This window comes from Octopus bimaculoides, chromosome 1 (genome assembly GCF_001194135.2).
Source record: "Octopus bimaculoides isolate UCB-OBI-ISO-001 chromosome 1, ASM119413v2, whole genome shotgun sequence".
Lineage (NCBI taxonomy): Eukaryota > Metazoa > Mollusca > Cephalopoda > Octopoda > Octopodidae > Octopus > Octopus bimaculoides.
Genome location: NC_068981.1, coordinates 145,793,396 through 145,812,817, shown reverse-complemented (window position 1 = coordinate 145,812,817; position 19,422 = coordinate 145,793,396). Strand labels below are relative to the sequence as shown.

Below are 19,422 nucleotides of genomic sequence, written 5' to 3'. Positions count from 1 at the left end.
TTTTTTTTTTTTTGCGTCGAAACAGAGTTGTTTATGACTTTTTCAGAACAATAGACAAGAAAATACTTTGTATTTTTTTTTAAGATATAAGATAACGTTTATTTATTTTTTTATCTATAATAGTTACATTGTCAATAAGTGTAGAGTGTAGATACTGGTGTTAAATAGCGTATCTGGCATTCCTTCGTTAGAAACAGCATAGTTGCAAGAAGCCGTAATAAGCATTTCTTTAAAAATTAGTTTAGCTATTAAGCAGTACAGAATTAAAATAACAATAAATTTTTTTCTTCTGACTCTTTTATACAGTGTTAAATGTTCTGAATAGTCTCCCTGAATAAAGCTTGTTTTGAGTCTGAAATCAGTAAACAGTCGTTTTATTTTGTCTGTCGGAAGGTCGACAAACTATTTTAGAGGCGGACTGGATTGGAAATGTTATCTTACGAGCTAAAGCAAATAAAAACTGAAAGCATTAGGATCGAAACAGCTTTTTTTTCTATTATTGAGTGGGAGTAGTTTTCTGTTGTATTGAAGGAATCATTTTAAACATTAACTGCTGCAAAAATCGGTTTGTACCAAATATAAACCCGGTATACAGTGAAACGTTATAACATTTTTAGTTAAACTGTTAGGGGCGATTTTTTTTTTTCCTTAATGGTTTCGGGGTAAATGCGGTATTGACCAGTTAACTCAATTCCCTCAACATACAAATTGTACCTTCTTAGTCTCTATTATTCAATTTAACTATTTTGTTCCAGTGTATGAAACTCTGTTAATCTCCCTAGCTTCATTCAGGTGAAAACATATTTCTTGCACTTGGGAAAAGAACTCATTTTTTACCAAATGAAAAATTTCTTTTTAACATAGAATATTAATTTCAACATGCTGTATAAGTGAGACTTTTTTTTTCTCCCATACTGAATTTTATTGTTCTCTAATCTAGAGACAAAACCAAGAATTTTCGTTTGAAAAAAAAATGTCATATTTAATTAAATAAGTGGGTTGGGCCTATAGTTTACCGATGCCTCATCTCAAACATAATAATGATAATTACCACTCCTCATATACATTTTGCTTTCATACTTTGATTTTCAGATATGCTAGTAATGCCAATAGAGAAGATCATTCAGATTTTTGTCAAGGTATAATGTATCCATAATTGCATTATCCTGAATACATACATCTTCTAGTTTTAAGACACTAGGACATGATATTTGAGGGAAATTTGGCAGCAATTTCTATCAAGTTGAGCAATCACATAGCAGCTACTTCTTGCCTGGTGACTGAGGCAAAATGACAAAGTAGATTAAGCATAAAAAGGAAGTTTTAAGTGTTTTGCTGGCATCCCCTCTTTCTTTCTCAGCAAAAATATATGTGGCATGGCTGAGTGGTTAAAAAGTTCACTCTTCAGCTAGGTGGTTTCAGGTTCAATCCCACTGTACAACACATCAGGCAGGTGTTTTTTATTGCTTCGCTTAAAAACAGGAAATATGTAGTAAAGATTGTTTGTCAACATAACATGGCAGTCCTGGTTTGGGACTAATGTTGCTGTAATTCAGCCCCAGGAGACACCACCTCCAGCTGGCTATATGACACGATTTGTGTCCTTATATTTTTTCAAAATAAGCTCAAAACAATATCTGTGTATCGATACACAGATATTGTTTTGAGCTGAGTGGGGGTGCTAGATTCCCTTATTTGAAAATATAAGGACACAAATCATATCATATAGCCAGCTGGAGATGGTGTCTCTTAGGGCTGAATTACAGCAACATTAGTCCTAAATTGGGACTGCCATGTTATGTTGACAATCTTTTCTACAAAGTACTGTTGCTGAATATCTCACGTTGCGAGATTAAAATATACTAATTTTTTTAAATGAAATATGTATTCAATATAAGTGCTAACATAGCACTCTTTTTTCCTACAAAGATTTCTTTCACAGAATTTTTGAGAACGGGAAGAATAGTTCTCGAAAATATTTTTTCAACATACGTATAATGAAGTTATTAAATTATGCACGGAAAACTAAGTCAAGATGCTAGACATGTCCCTACTCCCCTCCCCACTTTTTTTTTTTCTTATTTACATTAAACTCCAGTATGATTGTAATCTACACTATCTAAAAGGTATTTGTAGAAAATTTCATTTGAAAATATTCGTTTTCTGGAAGTTATGAAGAAACAAAATCAGCAGGGTGGAGGGGTATACTTCTGTAGTTTTGCCTAATCAACATCATCATTAAACGTCCATTGTCTATGCTGGCATGGGTTGGACGGTTTGGCCAGGGCTGGTAAATTGAGGAGCTGCACTAGACTCTGGTCTGATTTGACATGGTTTCTACAGCTGGATGCCCTTCCTAATGCCAACCACTCGGAGAATGTAATGGGTGCCAATTACGTGACACCAGCATCAGTCATATTGCCTCTGTAAAGTCCAGTTCCCGAATGATGCTTTTTACATTCCACCAGCATGGGTGTCTGTTACATGACGCTGGTATCAGCTACATTACCTCCATGAGACCCAACGCTTGAATGATGCTTCTTTAGGTGCCACTGGCATGTAAGTAAATTAATGCTACTTTTGTTATTTAGGTTTCTATTTCTTTGACAATGCCATACAAATATGAATCAACATAATTCAGTTGATGCTGGATTTAAACTTATAATTTGTAGAAAGTAACATTGCAAATATTTGGGCAACCTTTTTATTTCCTGAAGCATAAATGGACATTAAACTACATGGTTCCGGGTTCAGTCCCACTGCATGGCACCTTGGACAAGTATCTTCTACTATTGCTTCAGGCCGACCAAAGCCTTGTGAGTGGATTTGGTAGATGGAAACTGAAAGAAGCCCATTGTATATATGTATATACATATATATATATATATATGTTTGTGTGTCTGTGTTTGTCCCCCACCATCGCTTGACAACCGATGCTGGTGTGTTTACGTCCCCGTAACTTAGTGGTTCGGCAAAAAGAGACTGATAGAATAAGTACTAGGCTTACAAAGAATAAGTCCTGGGGTCGATTAGCTCGACTAAAGGCGGTGCTCCAGCATGGCCACAGTCAAATGACTGAAACAAGTAAAAGAGTAAAAAGAGATGGCTATGGGTGGAATGTCCTTGAGCTTAGGACTGGTACTTAGTAGCCAAATTTTCTTTAAATCACACCCAGTTACCTAAAAAATTAGAATACATTAGATAATATTGTCTGGGGGTACACTATATCTGAAAAAGAGAGATGAGATGATCATGGCTGGAATGCTTTTCATCATAGGTCTGCTTGATCAGGAGCAACTTTATAGTGAACAACATCAAAGAAATAGCAAAGAACTAAATTAACATTGGTGGAATTTGGACTTAACGTGAAGAGGCATAACTGACTATTTTGGAAATAGTTGTGTGTTAATGGTTAGTGATTTTCTACAGAATCTTGATAATGCAACAGCTTTCATAGCGCAATGTTTTCAAAAGTATAAGTTTGGGATATTTTCATCAATTTACAACCCATTCCCTCTGTAAAGCCTACAACATCACAGGAGCCAGTAGGCAGAAGGCCATCAAGTTAACTACAAAGGTAACAGAAGCTGCTTCAAAGTGGCTATGAATCAGGTGGGAAGTATGGTGATACTGTTAACTGGGTTCAAACTGGAACTTAACTGATCCAGGCCGAATTACCTGGGTGACAGCATCTAATTGTTGAAAGACTTAAAACACCCAGTTAACCCAGGTAATATCACTAATGATGTATTCAAGTCACCACAAGGTGATTTATATGAAGACTATATGATACTAGAAACATCTTGTTAAAAAAAAACATAATAGATTTTCATCTTGTTTCAGTTTTTTCTGCTATTTTTCTACTTTTTGTATTTTTTAATATTTTATTTCTTTATTCACTTATTAGTGGGCACAAGTTGGTTTGCTGCAGTATTCCTTGTTGTCAATGCTGCATTGGGTGCTGGTCTTCTCAATTTCCCAGAATCTTACTACCAAGCTGGTGGGGTTCTCATTGGCATAGTCATTCAAGCAGTAAATATTTCTTTTTTTTTTTCTTCTCTATTGTTATATTTCTTCTGTGCTTCATCAAAGTTTCATGTTGCAAAGCTATCACATACACCCATGCATATGTGTACAGAATAGTCTTGCTATCATGTACACACGTGATAGTAAGACTTTCTAATTACCCTTTTCCTATGTTTCTATTATGTTTACTTCAACAACATTATCATATGAACCCTTTTGTTCCCATATTTCTGATGAGATGATCTGTGTTTCTTTCAATTAATTTTAAATATAACAAAGAATTTAGTAAAGTAACTTAATCATTCTGGTGTTAGGAGCATAAATAGTGACTAAGGTTTGGTGGAAGATTTTAGTTCAGAACTTTTGAAAACAAGACATTTGTACTACAGGGCCAGAGGTGGTTTCAGCTGCGTTGGTATCAAAAGGGTTAATATATGCTTGTAGTAAAGCAGCAAGCTGGCAGAAAAGTTAGTACTCAGGGCAATACTTTGTGGCATTTCGTCCATCTTTGTTCTGAGTTCAAATTCCACCAAGGTCAACTTTGCCTTTCATTCTTTCAGGGTTAATAAATCATCAGTTGAGCACTGGGGATCGATGTACTCAATTTATCCCCTCCCTGAAATTGCTGGCTTTGTGCCAAAATTTGAAACCAATATGTGCTTGTAGTATCCATTGCAATTCCATGGTTATTTTCGAAACTAGGATTGTTAAAAGTTTATAAAGAAGCATGAAATACATAAATTCTTTTGAAATTGTATATTTTCTGAAACATTTGGTTAAGACAGTGTGAAGTTCACATTGGCAATACTAAAGGTGCAGTCTTTGGAGAGAACCTCTTCGAAAACATTTTTTGTTATATACCGTATTTTAATGTATTTAAGGAACCCTTTTTGTCAAAAATTAGGTTAAAAAAATATGGGAGTTTCTTATACATGGATAGTATTATAATCCTTTGCAAAACCTTTCTTCCAAATTTTAAGCCCCAAAGATTAGGGGGTTTCTTATACACGTTAAAATATGGTACTTGTCACTTGTACTTTAGAGCTATAATCTGTTATTTTTTGCTTTACATGAAGATGTAAACATGCTCTAGAAAGATTTACATACAATTCATCATCACTCTTTATTGTCTGTTTCCCATACTGGCATGGGTTGAAAATTTCAACAGGAACTGGTGAGCCAGACTGCACAAAGCTCCAGTATCTGCTTTGGCATGGTTTCTATGGCTGAATGCCCTTCCTAACACCAACCACTTTACAGTGTTCACTTGGTGTTTTTTATGTGGCATTAGCACCATTGAGGTCACCAGGTAACTTGCAAGACAAGACTCCTCAGCTGAGGGTGGGCTGTAGTATTGAGGAAAGTGACTTTGTACTAAGTGGTGAGAGGTTAAAGTATGATAGAGGGACAGATACAAATCTTACTTTAGGACAGATGCAAGATTATCCTAGTTGGAAAAGAGAGATGGTGCAGAAGATGCAATTGTCTAAGACAGAATACTAGTTCACAATTTTTTGTCTTTCCATTCTAGTTTTTTTACTAAAGTTATTGAAAATGTATTGACTCATGTAGCAAACACTTTAATCTTAACTATGGAAACAAATCAAAGGCAAAAATATTGGTATAATAAGACCTTGACTGATAATGAGCTTTTTAGAATATTCTTCTATTCTATAAACTTAAAGGAGTGTTTTTCATTTTTCTTTCAGTTTTTGATGATATTTGTGGTGGCAGCTCTATTAATTCTAGTGTACTGCTCTGATAAAAACCAAAGTACTAACTACCAAGAAGTTGTTTTCTATCTGTGTGGCCATCAGGGTCTGTTGTGGTGTTCTATTGCAATCACGCTTTACTGCTATGGTACCTGCATCACTTTTCTTATCATCATTGGCGACCAATGGCAAGAATGTAAGTAGCCAAATATTGTTTAATCTGTTTTTATACAAGTATGGAAGTTGCTATTTGCTAACTTGCATTGTTTTTAAAATTTGCTGCATTTTACTAGATAATCATGTGAAGTTGAAATGGAACTTAATTGTCATGCAAATAGATTGAGAAGACACCTCTACCCTTAGCATTCATATTACTCTGTTAAATGTAATGCTTATTCAGTCCCTTTTGTTTTAAATTAATCATGCATTATCTTGTAGCTTCAAGATTTCAATCGTGTGATTGCATATATTTGGAATGACATTATAGGGTAGATGTGAAAGACAAGATCTGACTGGTTTGAATATAAAACAAGTAGGCTGAATATGGCTAGTTTAAATATTTAGGCTGAATATGACTGGTTTAAATGCTAAAGGGTTAAAGAACACAACACAACTGTTGTAGTAAGTTTGAAATGATACTCCCGTTTAGTGCTTTTAATTTAGCCCTTTAACATTTAAACCAACCATATCCAGCCAAAATATTCTACCTGCATTGTGTTCAAGCTGGCAAAATGCAGCTCCTCACACTTACCCTACAATGTCATTCTAAAAATGAACTACCACATCATCAAAGTCTTGGAGCTACATGATAATGCATGATTAATTCAAAACAATGTGAATAAATAAGCATTATATTTAACGAAATAATCTGAATGCTAAAGGGTTAATTTAAAGGTATTGAAACAGTATCATCACAATCTCTTTCTACTATATTGCTTGACACTTGTTCACTCAGCAGTATTTTTTATTTAAAGGTAACGAAAACTTTTCAAGCTATGCTACCACATCGCTCCTACATGTGGGTAAAAGTTTAGTCTTCATAATTATTACATGATCAATTTATGCTGGAACATTTTCAGTCATCAACATCATTTAACGTCCGTTGTCCATGCCGGCATGGGTTAAACAGTTTGACTGGAGTGGTTCGCTGGAAGGCTGCACCAGGCTCCAGTCTGATTTGGTATGGTTTACTATCGTTGAATGCCCATCATAACACCAAACACTCCGAGAGTGTAATGGGTGCTCTTACGTGCCATTTGCGTGACACCGGTATCTGCCACGACTGCACTTTGCTCGGCTTGATGGGTCTTCTTCTCCAGCACAACATAATGCCAAAGGTCTTGGTCATTGCTTCCATGAGGCCCAACACTTGAAAGTAACTTGGCTACTTTGCTTCCATGAGGCCCAACACTCGAAAGGAACTCAGCCACTATGCCTCAGTTAGACCCAACACTCGAAAAGAACTCTGCCACTTTGCCTCCGTAAGGCCCAATGTTCAAAGGTTGATTTTTTTTTTTTTATGTGTCACCAGCACGAGTGCACTTGGCTTGATGGGTCCTCTTAAAAAGAGTACATCACCAAAGTTCTTGGTCACTAGTCATTGCCTCTGTGAGGTACAAAGTTCGAAGGTAATGTTTCACTACTTCGTCCCATGTCTTCCTCAGTCTATCTCTAACACAGGTTCCCTCGACAGTTAGAGATCGGCACTTCTTTACACACCTGTCAGCTCTCACCAACCATTCGTCTATCTCTAGTTTCTGCGTTGACCACCAGATAATGGATCAGGGGACCCTGTCAAAAGCTTTCTCCAAATCAACAAAAGCCAAGTACAGAGGTTTGTCTTTGGTTAAGTATTTCTCCTGCAGTTGCCTTACCAGAAATATTGCATTAGTGGTGCTTCTACCTGGCACAAAGCCAAACTGCATCTTATCTAGACTCTCTCTCTCTTTCTCCCCCTGATTAGTTGGGCTATGACTCTCTCTGCAACCTTCATCACCTGATCCAACAATTTGATACCTCTATAATTATTTCTATCTAAGGCATTACCTTTTAACTTTGTAGCAGTTGACTATGGTGCTGCTTCACTCGTCATTGGGTGTGACTTCTTCATGAACCACCTCATTTACAATACGAGTGACTAGGCCATAACCCACACCACTGGATATTTTAAGCATCTCAGTGTTGATTCCTGATGGGCTGGGGGGCTTTCCCTGTCTTCGTATCCTTAAAATTAATATTAATGCATGCGTTTTCTCTTTTCAGTTTTTATCTTTGTTAATAAGAGCCTTTTCTGTACAAATCCTTGGTATATGGACCGAATATTTACTATAACAGTGACCTCAACAATACTCATTTTACCATTCTGTTTCCCTAAGAAGATAGATTTCCTAAAGTATGCAAGGTTAGTATTGAAATTACACTTTTGAGTTGCTTTTGACTTCCACTATTCCACTGTATCTCAGATGTAGCATTGTGTCAGGTTCTGGCCATAGATGTGACAAAATTTTTTTAATATTTTATTATATATGTAGCTCTGTCACAAAGTAAAGCAAGGGTAAATATAATGGTGCATATGTTTTAAATAGTTATTGTTTACTATAATCATCCAAATATTTTATTGGAATTTTTATGTTAAGTTCATTTCAATGTTTTGTCATTTACTCTGAGATTCATAGAACCTTGCATTTTTATATTCTATATATTTCCAGTTGCCTAGGAGTTGTGGCTGTTATATATGTTGTGATTGTTGTTATTGTTAAATATGCATTACTTGAAAGTCCTCCTGAATATATACGCACTTCGTAAGTAACACTTGCCATTTTCTACAGTTTTATATCCTAAACTTCCTCACCATCACTATAATTTGATATTTATTAAAGGTTTGTAGGTACGTGGTACTTCATTATGCAAACACAATATACTATGAAGTATACTAAATGTTTTTTCTATGAGTCAGTATCACACCCTACTACATCAGCAGTGCTTGTTACATTATTCTTAAAGTTGTTTCTACACATATTCTATAGAAGCTATAACCAGCACTGATTTTTGCTGCAACTTTTCACATCAAGACGTCAGATGTAAACAGACATTGTGATCGAAGACAAAAATGGGTAATGAATATATATGTCATATTTCAGGGACTGTTGCCCCTCCATCAGGACTTATTTTCTTCAAATCTATTTCAAGGTTACTTACTGCACAGCACAATTGACTGCTCAAATTTTCATCAGTTATTGAGCTTCTTGTTTTATTTTTTGCAAACTTCTTTTCAATAAACCCATTTCAAGAAAAAGTATCAGTGGGGCTGCAAGACAAAAGCCCGCAGGCCTCCGGTTGGCCAGCCCTGGTTTAGACAAATGCATATAGTTGAAGCATGCTTTACAGTTAGCTGCCCTTTCTGTCACTAACCCTTTTCTGCATTTCTTGACCAATTGTTTGTTTTTCCTCAAGTTGATCGAAAGCTTGTGAGAGAAAGTGAGAAATTAGTTTAATGGAAACTGTGTGGAAGTTTGTTGACTGAATTGTGCTTGTAATTCAAAAGATCATCCTTGTCACATATTGGATTATATCAGAGCCTTGAATTCACCACTGCTTTGTAGGTTGACTTAGGTAGACAGTAACAGTCAGGTAGCTTCTTGCACAAGCACGCATGTGTGTCTGTCAGCTTAAGTACAAGTTAATACTTCAACCCTTTAGCATTTAAACTGGCTGTATCTGTCCCAAATATTCTACCTGTTTTATGTTCAAACTGGCTAGATCTGCCTTTGCACATTTGCCCTACAATGTCATTCTAAGAATAAACAATCACATCATCAAAATTTCAATGCTACAATGTATTGCATGCTTAATTTAAAACAATTTGGTTATATAAGCATTACATTTGACAATCTGAATGCTAAAGTGTTAAGATGCTTATGTTACTAAGAGAAGTAACTCAGTAGATGAACTTGACCATTTTATTAAAAGGAGATCAGTTAACAGAGCATCAAACTTGAATACTGAGCTTGATATAATTGACTAACTTTTTCTAACCTATATGGCAGTGATTCAATTACTGATATAAGTAAAAGAATAACAAAAATTATATATATATATATATATTTATTTTATTTATTTTCATTCAGACCTGAAAATTGGATTGATGTCTTTTATGTCATGCCTACTGTTTGTTTCTCCTATCAGGTGAGTCCAATTTATTGCCCTTATTAGCACATACATCAATATTTTGTCTTGTAGTTTCTCCAATCTTAGGATTAATCTATATCTTAGCATGTTGCTTCCTACTGCAGTAAAACAAGTTGTAGTTTTTCTTTTGTCTTTTCCCTTTACAAGTCTCAGAGCCTACAAAGGTCATGAATGTGGACCTTCTTCTAACTGATAAATTATCATTTGGGCCTTTTCAGTCAAGGTCAACCATGTATGGGCAAGATTATTTTGGGAAAGACTGGTAAAGTCTGCTTTTCACAACACTGATGTTTATATCCAAGGTAAAGCTGCCAAATTGGGCAAATACAGTTTGGCACCAGTGTCATTGTGTCATTATAGATGTTGCTGTCAGAAAGCAAAGAGCCAGAACAAATGCCTCAAAGCATCTTGCCCAATCTTGTTTCAATTCTGTCTCTTTACCACCTTGGATTGATACTCTGTTTTCTTTCTTTTTATTAACCCTGAAAGGATTAAATGTTAAGTTGGCTTCAGTTGGATTTGAACTCACAGTACAGAGATCTACAAATACTATAAGGCATTCTATCCAATACTCTAACAACTCTACTAGTTCACTCCCTTAAGTGATAAATCTTTTAAAAATTTTAGTTTTATCCACTTGATGTAACCTAATGAATAATTGCTCTAGTTTGGATATTTATCAACTATTTCATTTCTCTTTTTAGTATAGATGTATGTAATATTGAGTAGGTTGGCTATTTAATGGTAATATTAAAACTGTGTTTAGCATTCACTAAATAGCAGTTTTCAACCTCAGGCTAGTTAATATATTCAGTTTACCTGTAAGTTAATTTCAAATTATTGTAATTTTACTGAAATGAGCCCTTTGTCTTCTGTTCTCTTCACATGTAAAAGCATTTTATCTGTACATTCTAAACTACCATACTTCATCTTGCTTGCTGTTATTGTTTAATCCCAAAATCAGCCCTGATGGAGCATTTTAGTTGTGATCATCCTATCTTATTTAATCAATAGACAAAATTGTATGATACTTCCCTTTTTTATAGTTGTGTTCTTAAGAAGTTTGCCCCCTTAAAGTACGGGTAGAGGAACATTGTAAAGCTGTGACATAAGGGGATGTTGAAAAATCAAATATAGCTGATCATGTATGGAAAAACAGAGACCTCCTCCTGAATGAGAACAGTGTACCCCATTAGTCAAATAAAGGGTTGGGTTCGAAATTACATTAGAACACCTGATGAAAGCTCTAGAGTACATCAGCCGAAGCATTGTGGTATCAACAAACAAGATGAAGGCACCTATCCATCCATTGTAAATACTGTGTATGTATATATCTATCTATCTACATATATATATATATATATAAAACCAAGTGAAATTGTAGTTGTGGCTGTTGCCAGTGTCACGTAACTGGCACCTGTGTTGGTGGCACATAAAAAGCACCCATTACACACTCTCAGAGTGGTTGGCATTAGGAAGGGCATCCAGCCATAGAAACCATGTCAAATCAGACTGGAACTTGGTGCAGTTCTCCAACTTATCAGTTTCAGTGAAACCATCTAACCCATTCCTGCATGGAAAGCAGACACTAAATGATGATGATTATATACATCCATTGAACCACACAAGTGGTTGGTAGTTCTGAAGAGGCACTTGGAAGTGTTTTTTTTCTCTACCAGAATATTTAGAACTCAGAAAGTATTTCAATTCTACAGTAGATTAATACTTTTTTGATAAATTCTTTGTTGGTTGTTTATATTAAAATCTTGTGGCTAATTTTTGGGTATTTAAAAAAGATTTTGATCCCAGTTTGTTGTATGTATTCATAGTTTATACTGGTTTGTTTTAGTTTTGTTTTTTTTTTGTTCTACTATTTCCTTGCATTAACATTGTTAATTTTTCATAATGTATTGTAATGATAAATAGGATATTTTGGCACTGTAAAAGGGTTATTAATAATAGGGAAGAACAATGTGGCACGCTGGGCAAAATGTGTTTCGTCTGTCTTTACATTCTGAGTTCAAATTCCGCCGAGGTTGACTTTGCCTTTCATCTTTTGGGGAGTCAATAAATTAAGTACCAGATGCATACTGGGGTCGATCTAATTGACTGGTCCCCTCCCCAATAATTTTGGGCCTTGTGCCTAGAGTAGAAAAGAAAATATTGTAGCTCTTATTATATTGATGTGTAAACAATTATATTTACAGTTTATTCTGTATTACTGAAAATTTATAAAGAAAGAAAAGTTTTTATTGAAGTATTATCGTTATCAGTTTGTGTTGCAAGATTCCTGATGTGAAATCATGTGTTGAAACTGATATTGTTGTATTTCAGGATGGTCACACATCTGTGACCTCTTCAGTGACACTTTTCATTTTCATGTGTGTTCTTGCTCCACTTACTCCATTCTGTTCTTATAAGATGTGTATCCTTATGTGCACATGCGCTTGTGTCCTTGTTTGTGTGTGTATGTGTGTCATAGTTTTTAGCAGTAGTGTGGCCTTCCCCTCAACAGCTCCATCTTCTCACTCCATTGTGCTGCTGCTGTTATTCATCAGAGGTGCCTATTAGTGAATTTCTTTAAAATCACTTCAGGCACAAGGGTGTAGATAATGTATCTTTTATTAACATATTTCAGATACTTGATAATAAATGTTGTTCCTGTTCACATAACCATAAGTAACTGTAACATTTCTCATGAATATACCATTAACTTGTTTTTCTTTTTGTTTCAGTGCCATGTTAGTGTTATACCCATTTACTCTTGTCTAAAAAAGAGAACACTACGGGAATTTTCTAAGACGATTGCTGTGGCTATTGCCCTTTGTATAATTACTTACACAGTTATGGCAACATGTGGCTACTTAACATTTGGTTCCAAAATCAAAAGTGATATTCTCTTATCTTACAACAACCCAGATGTCTCGATCCTTGTAGCTGTACTTTTAATAGGTTTCAAGACTTACACTTGCTATCCAATTTTACATTTTTGCGGCAGGTTTGTATCTTTTCTTTTTAAATCTAAATTATTTGAATTATTTTGCAAAATTTATTCTGTGACAGTTTGAATGCTTGATACACAGTGAAGGAGTAGGCAAAATATCATCATCATCGTTTAACGTCCGCTTTCCATGCTAGCATGGGTTGGACGATTTGACTGAGGACTGGTGAAACCGGATGGCAACACCAGGCTCCAATCTGATTTGGCAGAGTTTCTACAGCTGGATGTCCTTCCTAACGCCAACCACTTCGAGAGTGTAGTGGGTGGTTTTACGTGTCACCCGCACGAAGGCCAGTCAATATTAGATATTCGGAGTATACAATATGTGCAATAAAAACGCTGTGGGATCTGTGACAGATCCTTAAACAACAAGGAACTTAGATGTGCTAAACATACAAGCAGCAGTAGGAGCTCTAAGAACAACCCAGGCAGCCTACAGGAAGTAGTTGGTAGTTGTTTAGGCCAGGCTTGTTTTAATTAAGCATTTAGCATTCAAACTGGCTGTATCCAATCCTGATAAATATTCTACATGCTCTATGTTATAATCCTCCAGATCCAGTCGCTCTCACCTACCTTATAATGTCATTCTTCAAAAATGCAGTCACCTCATTGAAATCTCAAACCTATGAATTAATGCATGATTAATTCAAAACAATGTGAATAAATAAGCATTACGTTTGCTAGTAAGCATACCTATGACCAATAGCATTTTTTTTTTTTTATCTATGACTCAAAAACAGTAGAATATTAGTTGAGGTTTAAAGAGTTTTTTCGAAACTATATTATCTCCACTCATTCACCAACCTCTTTATAGACAGTACTAACTGCATTTTATAATGACATCAGTACTCATCATCATCATTTAATATCTGTTGGCCATGCTGGCATGGGTTGGACAGTTTGACTGGGCTGGCCCGCTGGAAGGCTGCACCAGACTCCATTCTGATTTGGCATGGTTTTCTATGGCTGGATGCCCTTCTTAATGCCAACCACTCTGAGAGTGTAATGGGTGCTTTTACGTGCCACTTATTTCTTAATTATTGACTGACATAATTTTTTTACATAAACAGTGATGTGAGATTTCAGTAGCATAATTTTTTGTTAGAACATTTCATTAAGTTATATTTCAGAGATCAGCATAATAAATAAAATAAATAAAAACGTCTGTTATTTTCATTTAACTCTTGACTATCTTAAAAATTAATTGCAGCATTTAGGTTGTGTATCATTAAAAATATGGTCATCTGCAGCTTAATATTAGGTTGTCCAGAAAGTTTTGGGCATTTTTTAATATGCAAAAAGGGATATAAAATAATTGAGCTTTCAATAAATTTTATTTGATGAAATATCAGGTCATTAAGAATGAAATGTCTGATTTTGAACTGAAAGTTTATTTTACCTTATCTCAGCAAAAAGCAATACAGTTAATCAAAGTATGCACCTAAATTATCAACACAATTTTGCCATTTTATCGGTAGCTTATTTATGTAGGTAGCGAAGAATTCTGGAGAACAGGAGTTGATTAAATCACGAAAGGCTGTTTATGCTTCTTCAGATTTGAAGTTTTTCCCTTGCAAAAAGTTGTCTAATGCCTGGAAAACATGATAGTCAGTTGGTGCAAGGTCTGGTGAATATAGTGGATGACAGAGCACTTTCAAGTTCAGTTCCTGTAACTTGAGTAGCATTCTTTGTGCAACATGTAGTTGAGCATTGTCTTGCAAGAGAATTGGCCTGTCTCTATTGACCAATCTCAGTTGTTTAATTGTAAGTTCACTCATCATTTCATCCAGTTGGTTGATGTATACATCCACTGCAATTGACTTACCAGGTCTCATGAAGCTGTAGTGGATGACACCAGTGCTAGACCACCATTAGCTTTTCTTTAGTAAATATTCTTTATTGGATTGTGTTTTAGCAATTTGTCTTTCTCTCCAACCACCATGCAGAATGCTTGCTATTGTTGAAAAAGAATCCACTTTTCCTCGCACATAACAATATGATGCACAAATGGTTAGTAATTTGAGAGTAAGTAGACTGCTATTTTTAGCAACCACACACAGGCACTTCTCATTCTTTGATTTTTTTTATATATGTTGCTCTAATAATTATTGTCCTTAACTTGTAATCCTTCATTTTGCAGGGCTGGTTTAGAAAGTTTGTGGTGTTATATATTTAATCTCTCTGCTGTGAGTGCCAGTATCCATGAAAAAACACGGCGTATTATAATGACTCTAGTCTGGTTTTTTACAACTCTTATCCTTGCTGTGTTAATTCCTAATATTGGAGTAGTCATCGCATTCCTTGGAACATTAGCAGCTGTCTTTATCTTTGTCTTCCCAGGTAATTTCAGTTTTCTATTTACTTTCATTTTCTTTAGAATATCTCCCATGCCTAGTTAATTCTTAGCAAAATTCAAAAGTTAAAGCCATTTGTTTGAAGATGTAATAGTAGTTACTTAAAATGAAATCTCTTTCTAAACATGGGTGGCTGTGCACTAAGAAGTTTTAGTCCCAAACACATGGTTTCAGGTTTCCCAAGATGCCATGTTGTGAGACTGCATGCATGCATACATACACACACACACACACGGGCTTCTTTCAATTTCCATCTACCAGATCCACACACAAGGTTTAGGTCAACCCACGGATACAGGCGAAGCACATTGTGTGTGTATACGCACATACATATATACAATAATACCTTGATATACGAGTTAATTTGTTCCTGGAGACCACTCATAAAGCAGAGCATAAATTTTCCATAGTAGCAATGTTATAAATAGTAATTTGTTTCCAGAAAAATATTTTACGTATAAAATTTCTAATATTTGTAAATAAATGTCAATAAAATAACCGTAGAATGTAAATAATATTTTATGTAAAGTAAAAAGAATGTCACGATCATATATAATAAATATTAATATAATCATTTTCTGAATCACTTTCACTCACACCAGACTCAAACGCACACCATCATTTGTAGATGCTGTTGCCAATTCACAAGCACTTGTAGACGGACTTGTAGATTTCTTATTAAAAAACGAGTCTAGAGTATTATTATTCAGGTCACTGCCTGGAATTGAACACAGAATCTTGGGGTTAGTAGCCTGCGCTTTTAACCACTATGCCATATGCCCATGGGCATAGTCTAGAGTAGTTTGCTTAGAAGAAGCTTTTTTTTTTTTGCTCTCTATAAATATTTTAGTAACACCCAGAAACATTTGTTGTAATAGTAGAACCTTTTGCACTTTGTTCAAAATTTATATTTATTATAAAATAAAACTCATAAACCAGGGGTCTCACAAAGTGAGTCCTTGTAAAGTGAGGTATTACTATACATGTGTGTGTGTTACTGTTTCCTTGCCTTTTATCAGGTATTAGTTATAAGAAAGTGTCACCATCATTGCAAGCATTGTCCTTTATTTATCTTCTGTGAAAACATGTCCAACCATGGAAAAATATTATCTTATTTAGAAGCAGGTGAGTGTTGGTGACAGGAAGGGCACCCAACAATAGAAAATCTGTTTCAACTTCTTCTATCCAGCCCATGCAAGCATGGAAAAGTGGATATTACATCTATAGAATTTAGGTCTATCCCTAACAGATATCATATAACAAAATACCTAGGTACAATATTTTATCAATTTCCTGCAAAATATTTGAGTTCCTCTCTAAATTTTGATTGTATTGGGATAATTGAAAGAAAATTACTACATTGTCACATTATTTTTTAAAAAACATTAGAATATAATTTAATAAGTGTAATTGCTATTTCATGCAGTTGAGTAGACTGCATTGAGACTCCTTCTTGACATTTAGTAATTTAGTAGGGATGTAAATAAAGGTAAAAATGAAGCTGCTTCTATCTCTCTCTCACACACATTTCTCTTCATATTATACCAATTATAATTTACTGCTTATTCTTCATTAACACCCCTTTTTTTTCTTTTCTTTTTTTTTTTTTTCGTAAACTGATCTCAAAACAAAACCCCAGATAAAGCAATAAATCTTTCTTTTTCTGCTTATATTCTTCAGGTATATGCGTCCTTCAATTAGGTTTACATATGAGCGACTCCCCAGTGTGGAAACCACGATTAGCTGTAGGCTGTGGAATATTATTTTTGTCTTTAGGTGCTTTTATTTTTGGTGTCACCTTTACTCAAGCCATTCTGGATAACCTTCATGGGTTTTCTGGGAGTGGATTAGAAAATATCTGTGATACAAACGTTACATCTACTTAGAAAAAAAAACAAGTATATTGAACAAATATGAACAAAAATTGTTAAATTTTAATGATTATTTTTTTTCCATCACATTTGTTCCTTTCATCCAGTTGTTGTATTCTGTAAAAGTGTCTTCAGTGTAATTCAGTGTTCAAAAATACTTTGGATAATGTGATATTCTATTAACATATTTTTGTAATAATTTGATAAATGAATTTATTTTCTTGTGTTTTTTATATATAATATATATCATCATCATCATTTAGCCAGCATGGAATATGGTTATTAAATGATGATTTACATATATAATGTTTTCAGTTTCAACAAATTTAGTGCTTTCTATATATATTTATTTACATCTTTTGTATGTAAATTTTTTTTTATATAAAATCAACAAATTTTTGTTAATTACATGTATTATAAAAATTGCTATTTTTTACTATAGCCCTCACTTTCTAGATCTTTTCACTAAGATCTATAGCAGTTTATTTATGTACCATTTGTCAGATGGGAAGTCACCCTTTGAATGGCTAAACTTTTGCAGGCTGTTATTCCTAAGAGAGTAATTAAATTCAACACTGCAAGCTAATGAAGTATAGTATTATTGTTGCTTAAAGCAATAAAATTATACCACCTTCATTGGCTCTTACTCATACTTGGTTATTGGAAGTTTAGTATATTTGATAGGCATATAAAGTAGTTGTACTAAGAAGCCATGAACTACCAATCTCGAAGCTGATTGTTGTCTTGTCTCATGCTCTATCAGTGTTGTTATTGTCATGTTTCCACTGTAACCATTCCGTAATTAGAAACCTGTTCAATCATGGGACCATCACAACTATTTCTTGACAATGGAATTATATTCTTTAAACATCCCCTTTCTTTTTCTTCTTACCACCTGCTGCAATAAGTTGGTTTTTGCAAATTTTTGCATGTCTCTAGAACAATTGTTTTTCATCTAAATAGTAGCCTGCAGCTACTAACAACTTGATTCTGAAGATGATAGAACTTGTTTGCTACACACGCAAGCAGCAGTAAGCATAGGGTGATAAAATATATTACTGTTTCTACATTCACCAATGGCTCGGTCCACCTGTGTGTGTGTCTGTATGCATGAGTATCACTACTTGTGGTACCTACTCACAGACACATATACTAAGCCATTAAGAGCTTCATATTTTGATCTAATAGATAATTTTTTTGTTTTATAACTTATAGTGAGTGATACAAGGTTTTGATTACTTTCATCAATGACATCTGAAAGTCTGTCTCTTTAAGTTCGTTTCTAACAGTGAATATTAGTTTACTTTATGTTAAATTGACCACGAGCAATCAACTTGTAGAGTATTAGTTCTAAAGACAACTAAGCAACTGCTTCAACACTCTTATCAACTTAGCCATTGAGGGAGTCTGTGATTGCTCAACCTTCTAGAAATAGCAGCCAAATCTCCTTCAAATTACACCTTGCTCTCTTCCTAAAGGAAGGAGTTATTGGCTTAGAAGATAGTGTGGTCTTAACTGAAATGCCTTTGGTCATAGGTCTTACTTGGGTTTAATAAACATAAAACAACTCCAGTTACCCCTAAAATTATCCATCAATACACAATCGGACAAGAAATACTTGAAACTTTCAGTTTGTATTGAAGCTTTTTCATGTATTGACTCCATTTTTATAATCGTATATTGTTCATATTAAGTTTTTGATGAACAATAATCTTACAATAAAAATTCCCCTAACTGAATAGACATATAATAGCTCTAATTGAATAGACATGTAATCAGTCATTCTCACTGTGACCATCCCTCCCCCTTTTTTTTTAAAGGTATGTTATCTTATGAATCCTCTTCGTTTTTAAGAGGAAAATTTGACAGCATGAAGATTATCTTGTCAACTTTTTAATATTTTTTTTTTGTATATATGTGTGTGTGTGTGTGTGTATATATATATATATATATATATATATATATATAAATGGAGAAATTGTACAAAATGTATAAATGGATGATGAGTAAAGCACCGGCACAGTTTTGATTACCTGTTGTTATCCGTACATTTACTGCAGGGACTTTGTAGTGGTGGTTGGGGTAACAGTATTAATAAAATAGGGGATGGAATGTGTAATAGACTTTATTGGGTACAACACATGTTTTGACCTGTTTGGGTCTCTTCAGGTACATCAATAAAATGTCTCACTAGAGATTTCTTGAGTCTGTTTAGGTACCGCTATATGGCCATCAAATTCGAGAATGAGTAAAATCAGAGGAAAATTATT

The 19,422-nt window shown here is 34.6% G+C and overlaps 1 protein-coding gene across 1 annotated transcript in view; it reads left to right on the top strand.

The window, feature by feature from the left end:
• LOC106870617 (sodium-coupled neutral amino acid transporter 7) overlaps window positions 1–19,416 on the top strand; it is a 20,397-nt gene extending 981 nt beyond the window's left edge. The window contains exons 2-9 of the mRNA XM_014916748.2: window positions 3,908–4,032; window positions 5,736–5,934; window positions 8,001–8,139; window positions 8,447–8,539; window positions 9,866–9,923; window positions 12,662–12,924; window positions 15,068–15,267; window positions 16,962–19,416. Of these exons, the coding sequence (XP_014772234.1) occupies window positions 3,908–4,032; window positions 5,736–5,934; window positions 8,001–8,139; window positions 8,447–8,539; window positions 9,866–9,923; window positions 12,662–12,924; window positions 15,068–15,267; window positions 16,962–17,167 (1,283 nt within the window). The 3' untranslated portion in view covers window positions 17,168–19,416. The remainder of the gene's footprint in view (window positions 1–3,907; window positions 4,033–5,735; window positions 5,935–8,000; window positions 8,140–8,446; window positions 8,540–9,865; window positions 9,924–12,661; window positions 12,925–15,067; window positions 15,268–16,961) is intronic.
• The last annotated feature ends 6 nt before the right edge of the window (window positions 19,417–19,422 follow it).